The sequence below is a fragment of the Rhinoraja longicauda genome, chromosome 9, assembly GCF_053455715.1.
Source record: "Rhinoraja longicauda isolate Sanriku21f chromosome 9, sRhiLon1.1, whole genome shotgun sequence".
NCBI classification, from domain to species: Eukaryota; Metazoa; Chordata; class Chondrichthyes; order Rajiformes; family Arhynchobatidae; genus Rhinoraja; species Rhinoraja longicauda.
Window position 1 is genome coordinate 55,518,569 of NC_135961.1, and position 13,321 is coordinate 55,531,889.

At 39.6% G+C, this 13,321-nt stretch overlaps 1 protein-coding gene across 2 annotated transcripts in view; it reads left to right on the plus strand.

Annotated features, from left to right (window-relative positions):
* The window catches only part of stxbp5a (syntaxin binding protein 5a (tomosyn)), a 188,598-nt gene that overhangs the window by 108,689 nt on the left and 66,588 nt on the right, over positions 1 to 13,321 (plus strand). For both annotated transcript variants that reach the window (XM_078405529.1, XM_078405530.1), the window contains exons 16-18: positions 1,009 to 1,187; positions 6,602 to 6,727; positions 7,158 to 7,309. In XM_078405529.1, coding sequence (XP_078261655.1) covers positions 1,009 to 1,187; positions 6,602 to 6,727; positions 7,158 to 7,309 — 457 coding nt within the window. The remainder of the gene's footprint in view (positions 1 to 1,008; positions 1,188 to 6,601; positions 6,728 to 7,157; positions 7,310 to 13,321) is intronic.

The window sequence follows — 13,321 nt, forward strand, 5'->3', positions numbered from 1 at the left end:
TATGCACTATAGGAATGTGTGTCTTCCTCAACTCAAATCAGTCCCACTCTGTCCCCATTTATTTTTTTTCATTCACAAGTGTATATCCAATTATCTTTTGAAGGTTACTTTCAAATACCTTGCCCTTTGAGAGAGTACATTCTAGATCATTATAATCTCTGCCTAATTAAGGCTCTGCTCATATCTTACCTCATATCTTTTGCCTGTTATCTTGCTAATATGTCCTCTGTTCCAGAAACAGTGTCTGCTTATTTACACGGTCACAGAGTGATATAGCACAGAAACAGGCCCTTCGGCCCAACTTGCCCAGCTACACTAGTCCCACCTGCCCGCATTTGGCCCATATCCCTCCAAACCTGTCCTATCCATATATCTGTCTCACTGTTTCTTAAACATAGAAATGTTGGGATAGTCCCTGCCTCAACTACCTCTTCTGGCAGCTTGTTCCATACCCTCACCACCCTTTGTGTGAAATAATTACCTCTCAGATTCCTATTACTTTATCAAATCTCTCCATTTTGAAACCTTCCAAATGACATTGAAAATTGCACCAATGTATGTTGATAACAGGCTGTCGGAAAAAGGTTATAGAACACCAGTGAAATACATGGTTACCTTGACTTTTTAAATGGGTCCCTAAACTGTTGTGGTAATTCTCTATCAGGTGATGGGCAGCTGATGCAAATTCAAGAATTTGTGCATTGAAGCTTGCTGAGTTTAGATTGTGAGCACCCAATGTTCATCAAACCATTTAAAATCTAATTCTGAGAACGCTGCAGAACGGAGTAAATCCATGCTGCATTAAGGGCATTTACAATGGGAGAGTAAAGTCATCTTTCGTAGAGATGAGTCAAAAGATCGTTGTGCTCCCATTGATACGATTCAAATAGTTTTTCCCTTCATACCTCTTTAATGTAGAACTCTGTAGTCTAATACTGTGAATCATTATCATATTTCTTGACAAATTCAGCAGATGTCTTTTCTTTTTCTGTGTTTCCTGCTGTTCAGATGCTTGAAATACGATTGCATTATGAAATAAATGATCTTGAGTCTCCAGACATTGATCAAATACCAACAGTAGGAATTTCATGCCAAGGGTCAAATTCTCAGACTGCAAACTCTCAGTCTCACCCTTCTACAAGCAGCACGTCTTCAGATGGCCTCCGTGATAACGTGCCCTGCCTAAAGTGAGTATTGATCAATCATTAGAGTCAACTTTATTCATTAGTATCATTTTTATAAAAAGGAGGAATTGAATTTATGTATGGTCCAGCAGGACCTCATCAATACCAATTACTACAGTCTGTGAAGTACTTTGGAAGCACTTGGAAGTATTTGTATACATTGGGTATGTAAGCAAAGAATTCCACTGTGCCTTGTCACATGTGACAATAAAGTATTCCATTCCAAGTGTAGTCAATTTTGAAATGAGAGAAAAGGAATAGCTGATTTGGAGACAGCTTTGAGAGTGAGAGAATTGTGGTCCGCAATAGTGACATGATCTGTTAGAGGAATAACATGGAAAAATATTCTGCTTCTCATAAATATATTAAAATATTCTGCTGCCTCACAGCTCCAGCAACCCAGGTACGATCCTGACCTTGGATGTTGTTTACATGGATTTTACCAGTTCTCCCTTAAATTATGTGGGTTTCACCCAGGTGCTTTGGCTTCCTTCCATGTTATGAATCTGTACTGGTTAGCCAATTAATTGAGTACTGTAAAATTTCCTGAGTGTAGGTGAGTGCTGGGAACAGATATGAATGGTGGGAGTGGAGGAGGGAGAGTTGATAAGTATGTGAGAAAGAACGGGTTACTGAGAAATAATTGGGAGATTGGGATTGTTCTCTAGACTTAATGCGGTGAATGGTCTCCTGTGTTATGAGAAATGTTAAATATCATGCATTAAGTTAATTTTAAAATATCTCTGTCTCACTAAGGGAGAAGCAGCGGGAGAGTACTTTGCACGCAAAAACAAAATAATTTCACTGTACCTAGGTACAAGTGTCAATAAATTATCATTATCTTACATGGGTGGGGAATGGGTTACAAAGTAACTTCTATTACCCTTCCACCTGTATGCAGATTATTTTTACTTGTGCTTTTCATGCTCATTTTTGTGGTTCAAAGTTGTATCTTGACAAGTGGATACTGGAATCTTCTCTGAGTCAAAAAGATTGTCTCGCTACTGAATCGTGTCCTTTAGCCCCACCATAATTCTGTTGTCTTGACTGCCTTGCTACTATTTATTGTTTTTACAGTTCTACAGGAAGTGAGAGGAAAGAAATGAAGAGAGTGTATGTGATAGGGAAGCAGTCTTGGGCATGATTGTAGGGTGTTGTTTTCCTAGTGCCAGATCAGGATAATACTCAAAGATGGCAGAATATTTGGAGTAGAGGATTAAGCCTTCATAGATCCCAGCTCTTATCAGTGTCAATATCAGAGATCAAAGGAAAGGCAAAGTTTTGTAGAAAGATTTTAAGTAATTGGAAAAGAGATTAAGAAGTAAAATATAGAAGGTGGTAATGTCCAGATTACTCATGGTGCCACATGCCGCGGAATGACTAGATAGTAGTGTAGCTAAATGTCTGGCTGAAGACATGGCGTGGGAGGGAGGCCTCACTGTTTTGAGTGTAAATATTGCTTCTGGGGAGGTTATGATGCGTCCTGGCCAAATGAATGGCGTCTCAGGACTAGGACTAATATTCTCATAGGGTAGGTCTGCTAGTGGGTTTGGGGCCATTTTAAATGATCTTGGCCATTAGTCAGAAAGTTGCAGATACATTAAGAAGGGTGAAAAGCAGTTAGCATGCAAACAGAACACTAATGACAGTTTGGAAGATGGAACAACAAAACTTAGAAATCACAAAAAGGGAGGCTGGTTAAATTTAATAATGCATTACAAATTGTGAGGACGTTAGTAAGATGTGTTCAGGGCGAATGAAACACTTGGAAGAATTATATTTTCGCACCCACTGAAATGGGGCTTGATGAGGGCCAGGAAGATAGCCTAACATTCCTGATCACTGTTTACATAGTGGAATGCGGGGAAAAAATAAAATGAAAGGATCTGGTAATAATGGTTAAAGAATCAATCGCAGCTGTGCAAAGAGAAGATACGTTAGAAGTTTTGTCAAAAAATATTTTTTGGGGTCGAAAATAAAACGAGGGCAATATTACTGGATGTATACTATTGGTCCAAATAGTCCAATGGAGAAAAAATAATTTGAAGGCCCATCTTTGACACATGATAAAACTAAGTTTTAACTTGATTTTACAAAAATAGACTTGAAACAGATGTTCAATCAATCAGACTGAGCTATGAAGCACTAAAGGAGGATATTCTCGAAATTCATTGTAAACATTTTACCCAAAAAGGGGTGGGATTGCAAATTTGTATCCCCTGAATAACATGGAATTGTATATATGAAGGGATGGGGGGGGGGTTAAAAAGGAACCTTTTGTCAGCCACCAAGAGCTTAGATGCAAGGAACCGCAGATGTTGGTTTACAAAAAAGATGCACAGTGCTGAAATAACTTAGCGACCAAGCAGCATCTCTGGAGAACGTGGATAAGTGATGTATCGAGTCGAAACCCTTCTTCAGACTGATTGTGGTGGGGGGGGGGGGGATATTGAGTAAGCTGGGAAAGGAGAGGTAGGACAAAGCCTGGCAAAATGGTAGGTGTTTCTCAGGGGCTTAGTACTGCTGAGATCTAGAATATTGTAAAAAAGTATTGTGAAATTAAATGGGAAATCAATACAGCAAGGAGGGTAATTAAAAAAATACTGGAAAATAAAATCAAAGAAAATTAAAAATGTTCTTGAGAGAAAATTTAAGGATAGCATTGGTTCTGTTAGGACCTACATTTAGAAAAGTACAGATTATTTAATAGTCAAATTTAGCAGACATTCATGCCTGGCAAACATGGTTGAATTTTTCTTTTAGTTGGTAACAAGAGGATTGTTCCCATAGATTGTAACAGAGCTTCTGGCAAAGAACGGTAATAAAATGTAGACACAAGGAACTGCAGATGCCGGTTTACAAAATAAGAGACAAAGTGCTGGAGTAACTCACCGGGTCAGGCAGCCACTCTGGAAAACATGGAATGGGCGATGTTTTGAGTCAATAGACAATAGACAATAGACAATAGGTGCAGGAGTAGGCCATTCAGCCCTTCGAGCCAGCACCGCCATTCAATGCGATCATGGCTGATCACTATCAATCAGTACCCCGTTCCTGCCTTCTCCCCATACCCCCTCACTCCGCTATCCTTAAGAGCTCTATCCAGCTCTCTCTTGAAAGCATCCAACGAACTGGCCTCCACTGCCTTCTGAGGCAGAGAATTCCACACCTTCACCACCCTCTGACTGAAAAAGTTCTTCCTCATCTCCGTTCTAAATGGCCTACCCCTTATTCTCAAACTGTGGCCCCTTGTTCTGGACTCCCCCAACATTGGGAACATGTTATCTGCCTCTAATGTGTCCAATCCCCTAATTATCTTATATGTTTCAATAAGATCCCCCCTCATCCTTCTAAATTCCAGTGTATACAAGCCCAATCGCTCCAGCCTTTCAACATACGACAGTCCCGCCATTCCGGGAATTAATCTAGTGAACCTACGCTGCACGCCCTCCATAGCAAGAATATCCTTCCTCAAATTTGGAGACCAAAACTGCACACAGTACTCCAGGTGCGGTCTCACCAGGGCCCGGTACAACTGTAGAAGGACCTCTTTGCTCCTATACTCAACTCCTCTTGTTACGAAGGCCAACATTCCATTGGCTTTCTTCACTGCCTGCTGAACCTGCATGCTTCCTTTCATTGACTGATGCACTAGGACACCCAGATCTCGTTGAACTCCCCCTCCTCCTAACTTGACACCATTCAGATAATAATCTGCCTTTCTATTCTTACTTCCAAAGTGAATAACCTCACACTTATCTACATTAAACTGCATCTGCCATGTATCCGCCCACTCACACAACCTGTCCAGGTCACCCTGCAGCCTTATTGCATCTTCCTCACAATTCACACTACCCCCCAACTTAGTATCATCTGCAAATTTGCTAATGGTACTTTTAATCCCTTCGTCCAAGTCATTAATGTATATCGTAAATAGCTGGGGTCCCAGCACCGAACCTTGCGGTACCCCACTGGTCACTGCCTGCCATTCCGAAAGGGACCCATTTATCCCCACTCTTTGCTTTCTGTCTGTTAACCAGTTAAAGAGTCAATACACTTCTTTAGACATGACAGGCTGGTCAAAGAAGTAGAAGTCCATGGAATCTACAGAGATTGGTAAATTGAGATTCAAAGTTGTCTCAACAGTTAGAAGCAATAGGTAATAGGGAATTGTGTTTTTGTGGCTGCTTCCATTCGGGTTCCATGGGGCTCTAGTACTCTGTTCCTTGCTTTATATAGTATATATTAATGATTCCGATTTAAATATAGAAGGCATGACAAAGAAGTTTACAGGTAATATAATTGGCTGTGTAGTTGATTAGGAGGAACTTGCTAGACTAGAAAGTGTAGGTAATCTGGTCACTTGGTATGAAAAGTGTCAAATGAAATTCATTCTAGTGAATGTGAGGGAATCCTTTTGGGGAGGTGCAGAAAGGCAAGAGAATATGTAATAAATGGGAGGATACTGAGAGGTATAGCAGAAACGATAGACTTATTCCCCAAAATTCTTAGGTACAGGTCAATTAGATGCTTTATCAACTAAGATGTAGAATATAATACCAGGGAATTTATGTTCGGCTAACACAAATCAGACTGTTGTTTGAATACTCAACACAGTTCTGGTCATCACATTGCAGGAGAAACATAATTGTACTGGAGAGGGTGAAGAGTAGATCAAGTAAATATTGTTAGAACAGGAATATTTTGGCTCTGAAGAACATTTTTAATAGGCTGGAGTTATTTTTCAGCGGAGCAGACGAGGACAAGGAAAAGCTTAATGGAGGGGCCTAGAAGGAGCAAGTAGAAAGTACTTATTTTTCTACAGGATAGTGAAAAAATAGAGGCATGGATTTGAAGCATTTGGTAGAAGCATAAAGGGGGGATGAAAAGATTTTTCTCCCTAAGTGCTTCATGAACTTGAAGCTTGTCACCTGACATTTATAAGGCACATGAATACCTAGGTACATGAACATACGTACGTACATGTCACCTTGAAGTAAGGGTTATTTAGTAAGTGGAATTCGGCAAGATATCTCCTTTTCAACCAGAATGAATACAATGCATTGCGTGCAGTAAGTTTTCTTTGAATTGCGGTGGGTGTTCTCGGGTTCAGATTTAATGCCTCACACCAATCCTTTTTGCAGACAACGTACACTCCTGGAAAATACCAGAGACTGATCTATGCCAGTAAATGTACAGGCAAGTGAGGAATCATACCTTTAGAAGAAAACAAAAAAGATTGAATAAAATTAGGTCCCACCATTTTATTAGTTGCTGAACTTTGAAGATTGTGCCTTTGATATTGAACTAAATCACTGAAGAATTCTGAATATTGTAAGATATTTATATACTTGTATGTATTTTGTGCAATCGTGAAAGGTTATATATTAATTAAGTGCATATGTTTCCTTCGCCAGAATTAGAAATACTCCATTAAAACAAGCAGCAGGCTACCAAGCTGAAGTAGTCATTCAGCTAGTTTGGGTTAATGGTGAGCCTCCACAGCAGATAACCAGCCTTGCAGTCAATTCATCATATGGACTGTGAGTACCGGTGTCTACAATAAGCAAAGCATTAAATTTCCCCCACAGTCTAACCTGCAGCATTCTAGGTATTGAAAATATAAAGCATTACAATGTCGATAAGATTTTCTGTTCATCTAAATCACGCTTATTAACCTTTTTGCTGCATACCAATTTTTCTTTTTTGTGTAGATGATGGGAGTTACAATGGTTGGTTTTAAATCAGATTAATTCCTGGTCAGGATTGTTCATCATACCTGATCCTCAGCTGTTTCCATGAAGTGTGATTTTTCTCTGGAATATATTTCTTTGGCCTTTCTAGTTTAATATAAGGGATATAATACACATTCACTTAAAACTCTGCTAAATTTGCAAGGTGGGATACAGATTTCGGTGTAGAATTTATTATATTAAATGTATTGTTTAATAATACTCTTTTTTTCCTTTTTAGTTTGGTGTTTGGGAATTGTAATGGTATTGCAATGGTTGATTACATTCAGAAGACTATACTTTTAAACCTGGGCACAATTGAACTCTATGGTTCGAATGATCCCTATCAGAGGCAACCAAAGTCCCCCCGCAAAACCCGACAGGCTTCGGGAGGTAAGCACTGATGTTTTTACTTCCCTAATACATGCAGGAGGTGAAATGGACTTGATGTGCAGTGGATATCGGCACAGTACGCAGAAGATGTACTATGATGTGAAAGCATTAATTAGGTACAGTGCAGTTCATAGCCAGCTGTTGCAAGGCAACGTGAAGTGCTGTACAATAGTTGCCTCTGCTGTGAGAGGAAGGTTTTCTTTTAAAAGGAACATCATCAGTCTGTGTTCAGTGAATTGCTACTTTATATTAATCCTTAGAAATATGGTCAAGCAAGCTGCCATGTACAGAGTACATTAAAGGTTCCTCATGGAAAGATGTAAAAATTAAAAATCAATGAGCAAGGAATTGACCAGAGAAGACCAAGGGATGGGTGATGGGCAAAGGGCAGAACAAAGTGCCTGACTTTTTATGCTGGAGTTGCTAAGATTATGATATCACATCAACGGTCAATAGGCTTTATGGACGGAATGGCCGATTAATTATCAGACCATTCTAATAAATGCAATCCTTTTTTTTTTTTTTAAAGTTAAACTTCAGAAATTGTAGATAGTTGTCAAAATCTTCTGAACAAAGAAAAGCAAATATAATTGCCCAAATGAGTAACAGGTGAAATTGATAATGCAAGCAAAAGGGGGGAAAACTAGGCATAATGATTTATCTGCCTGGTAGAAATTTACAGGCTTCGGAGATCATAGAATAATTAAAAACCGGCATGATGGAGAATAATCTCTCATGGAATAAGGTAGTCTATTCTGGAATTTGCATCAGCAGCTAATCAACATTGTTCATGACTGGCCTCTGAGAGCTTCCCACTAAGGTACAACAATCTCTGATAAGAAACATTCTATTGTTTTGATGCTAGATGCCACTTGAGAGGAAAAGCCTGGAATCCAGTTGGTGAGCAGCCAGCACATTGAGCTGCTCTAGTATAGTTATCACACTGGAACTTATCTGACAATAGGAAAAATTGTTTAGGTATGTTATGTTCACAAAATGTAGGACAAACACAATTCAACTAATTACCACAGCCCGTTTGACCTCAATCAATAGACAATAGACAATAGACAATAGGTGCAGGAGTAGGCCATTCAGCCCTTCGAGCCAGCACCGCCATTCAATGCGATCATGGCTGATCACTATCAATCAGTACCCCGTTCCTGCCTTCTCCCCATACCCCCTCACTCCGCTATCCTTAAGAGCTCTATCCAGCTCTCTCTTGAAAGCATCCAACGAACTGGCCTCCACTGCCTTCTGAGGCAGAGAATTCCATACCTTCACCACCCTCTGACTGAAAAAGTTCTTCCTCATCTCCGTTCTAAATGGCCTACCCCTTATTCTCAAACTGTGGCCCCTTGTTCTGGACTCCCCCAACATTGGGAACATGTTATCTGCCTCTAATGTGTCCAATCCCCTAATTATCTTATATGTTTCAATAAGATCCCCCCTCATCCTTCTAAATTCCAGTGTATACAAGCCCAATCGCTCCAGCCTTTCAACATACGACAGTCCCGCCATTCCGGGAATTAATCTAGTGAACCTACGCTGCACGCCCTCCATAACAAGAATATCCTTCCTCATATTTGGAGACCAAAACTGCACACAGTACTCCAGGTGCGGTCTCACCAGGGCCCGGTACAACTGTAGAAGGACCTCTTTGCTCCTATACTCAACTCCTCTTGTTACGAAGGCCAACATTCCATTGGCTTTCTTCACTGCCTGCTGAACCTGCATGCTTCCTTTCATTGACTGATGCACTAGGACACCCAGATCTCGTTGAACTCCCCCTCCTCCTAACTTGACACCATTCAGATAATAATCTGCCTTTCTATTCTTACTTCCAAAGTGAATAACCTCACACTTATCTACATTAAACTGCATCTGCCATGTATCTGCCCACTCACACAACCTGTCCAGGTCACCCTGCAGCCTTATTGCATCTTCCTCACAATTCACACTACCCCCCAACTTAGTATCATCTGCAAATTTGCTAATGGTACTTTTAATCCCTTCGTCTAAGTCATTAATGTATATCGTAAATAGCTGGGGTCCCAGCACCGAACCTTGCGGTACCCCACTGGTCACTGCCTGCCATTCCGAAAGGGACCCATTTATCCCCACTCTTTGCTTTCTGTCTGTTAACCAATTTTCTATCCATGTCAGTACCCTACCCCCAATACCATGTGCCCTAATTTTGCCCACTAATCTCCTATGTGGGACCTTGTCGAAGGCTTTCTGAAAGTCGAGGTACTCCACATCCACTGACTCTCCCTTGTCAATTTTCCTAGTTACATCCTCAAAAAATTCCAGTAGATTTGTCAAGCATGATTTCCCCTTCGTAAATCCATGCTGACTCGGAACAATCCCGTTACTGCTATCCAAATGCTCAGCAATTTCGTCTTTTATAATTGACTCCAGCATTTTCCCCACCACTGATGTCAGACTAACTGGTCTATAATTACCCGTTTTCTCTCTCCCTCCTTTCTTAAAAAGTGGGATAACATTTGCTATTCTCCAATCCACAGGAACTGATCCTGAATCTATAGAACATTGAAAAATGATCTCCAATGCTTCCACTATTTCTAGAGCCACCTCCTTAAGTACTCTGGGATGCAGACCATCAGGCCCTGGGGATTTATCAGCCTTCAGTCCCATCAGTCTACCCAAAACCATTTCCTGCCTAATGTGGATTTCCTTCAGTTCCTCCATCACCCTAGGTTCTCCAGCCCCTAGAACATTTGGGAGATTGTGTGTATCTTCCTCAGTGAAGACAGATCCAAAGTAACGGTTTAACTCGTCTGCCATTTCTTTGTTCCCCATAATAAATTCCCCTGCTTCTGTCTTCAAGGGACCCACATTTGCCTTGACTATTTTTTTCCTCTTCACGTACCTAAAAAAACTTTTGCTATCCTCCTTTATATTATTGGCTAGTTTACCCTCGTACCTCATCTTTTCTCCTCGTATTGCCTTTTTAGTTAACGTTTGTTGCTCTTTAAAAGAGTCCCAATCCTCTATCTTCCCACTCTTCTTTGCTATGTTATACTTCCTCTCCTTAATTTTTATGCTGTCCCTGACTTCCCTCGTCAGCCACAGGTGTCTCTTACTCCCCTTAGAGTCTTTCCACCTCTTTGGAATAAATTGATCCTGCAACCTCTGCATTATTCCCAGGAATACCTGCCATTGCTGTTCTACCGTCTTCCCTGCTAGGGCCTCCTTCCAATCAATTTTGGCCAGCTCCCGCCTCATGCCTCTGTAATCCCCTTTGCTATACTGTAATACCGACACTTCCGATTTTCCCTTCTGCCTTTCCATTTGCAGAGTAAAACTTATCATGTTGTGATCACTGCCTCCTAATGGCTCTTTTACCTCTAGTCATTGGCAGGGTGCTGAAAAGTGCCACAAGCAATACATCAAACCGCACTTATTCATCATTAACTTGCACACCATTGCTCAATTTAAGTTTCACTAAAAGCAATCAGCTGCATAGCTTGTCGCCGCATTGGAGCTAACATGGACCAAAGAGCTGAATTCTAGAGATGAGAGTGGCTTCACCTGACGTGAATATAACATTTGACAGAGTGTGACGTTGTGAAATTTATGGACTAAAGCAATGGAATTCATTAATGAGATTTCCCAGCATACATCTGAGAAGCAGTTGTGATCGTAAGCCAGTTCGGACATGCACAAGATCTGAGACCGCAGTGATTTCAATAGGGTTTCCAGGCATAGAGTTAGGAAGCAACAGTGAGGGTATGTTATTTTAAAAAAATCATTCTGTCACTTTGACTAAGGTAAACTTCGGGTTACAGACAGCACTCAGAAACCTTACATAACCCAGGGATGTACCTATATTTAGAAATAAATTTTCTGCTGCTCATTGAAAGATGATTAGGGTGAAATTCTGTGGTCTGGATTTTCTGTCGTCTGGCACCGGCAAATTTCCAAGAATACTACCGGACAAGAGAGTTTCAGCCTGCAGTAACATTTTTTACTTCACTATGATGAAGAAAAGACCTATCGTAAAATAAACACGACATTTTAAAATAAAATATGATTACATATGTCCATATGGTTTGCTAACTAGCATTTATGGTTTACATGTCTTTTTTGAAAACTCCAACAGTGTAGTATTTTGTGGAATTTTATACTTAGCATCAATCCTAATTATAGTAGAGATCTGCAAAAGAAAAATGCATCGTACAGATGATGCTAAATAATTGGCAACGACTTGAAGATTTACACATTAAACCACATCGGGAAATTCCTATGTTACTGTTTGTTTCACAGAATAATGACACCTGTTGTTTTTCCATCATTACTACCACGAGCTCCAGGCCAATAGATGTAACTAACGCTGCAGTGCGAAGTGAAGTGGAACTTGCTGTAGATAAATACTTCATTGTAGATTAATACACCATAGAGCAGCAATAAGTGTAATTGATAAAATGACAAATTGTTTCACTTGATTATATTAATGGAGCCAAAACTCTGCAGTATCCTGTATGTTATTACCCAGATTCAGTTTGAGTCACCCTGACGGAGATTGCAGAGAAACTCAACAAAACTAAATCATAGCCTTGGAGTTTGAAGGATTGAGGGAACTGAACCCAGGGAGCAAAATTGAAAATAGGAAAGGTAAATTACGTCTAGAACATACTTTATTGTAGGCCACGATAATGGAGTAAGATTTAAACTAATATAGACTGTTTAAGGAATTCTTGGCACAAAGGTTGTGTAAGACATTGAATAGATTTAAGTAGGAGATTGGTGATAAACTCATTCAAGAATGGGTGTTGGAAGATTGGGAAAAGTCCAGTGATTAAAATGGTGTTGTGGCATTTGATGATTGAGATGGGTTTAATTATCTTGAATGATTTCCGTTTGTTTTCTTATTGTTTTAGGAATATTATGAAGGAAATATATTTGAGTGCTTATGTCTTGATGCCAAATATAGTATTGAGCTCATTTGTTCTAATCATAATCCACTGACCATTCAATCTGGAGGGATTAATTTAATTATTGAAGTATTTTTGAAAGTTAGTTAAATTAGTAATGTAAAATGTAGTAATTAGAAATGCAAACATCTCAAGTTCAAAAGTCACTTTAATAAATTTTTCATCTTTATTGCTGCCTTGTTAAATTGCAGAAGCAGAATAAACACCAATGAAGTTCATTGAGCAGTGTTAAATTTGTTGGGGATAACTTTGCATGAAATATCAAAATAGTTTGAAATTTAATAAAATTTCAACTATAGTTGCCTTTACAGTCTTTGTTGGTAAAAATAATCCAGGCATGTTTACAGATCTGCTTCACCTTCGCCTTGTAAGAACATGCAGCTTTCCCAGATAAGCTTTTATTGTGCTGTGTGCTATTCCTCATTTGCCTATTGAATTTTGTGCTATGAATCTTGCATTACTTTCTTAATATAGTCACCAATTTATTGTAATATGTTTATATAGTTACTTGATTAACACAATGCATTTCTCCTAATAAAGCCATCTACTTGACATCAGTTCAGGAATAAACAGCTAATTGCTGATACCTTTCCAGTGAAAGTATTTTTGATGCTTGTCTTTGCATGCAATTAGTTCATTAAAAGCCTTGTGTGGTAGGAAGTGCTGAGCACATGTACTATCATCCCCATTAAGAGCTGCATGCTGTTACTGAGGTATTAGTGCCTGTCACAGTAACACCACTTATAAATTTTAGATGACCGGTAATATGAGGGCTGGAAGTTGGTACAAGAAGCTCCATTATTTCTTCCCTCTCCGCCTTTCAAGAAAGAAGCTATTAAAATCATGGCAAGGGCAGTCGGGAATGGGAAAGGGGAGTAGAGATGTAAGCTTGCATTTGCTTCTCTGAAAACAACAAGTACAACAGCTAGAATATCTGAAGCCATTTTTATTTTGTTTAATTAACATCAGCCACATCGGTTTTGTTTAATTAACATTGCATATTTTAGTATGTACTGGTTTCTAACTTCACAGCCTAATTTTTCTCTTCCATTAAAGG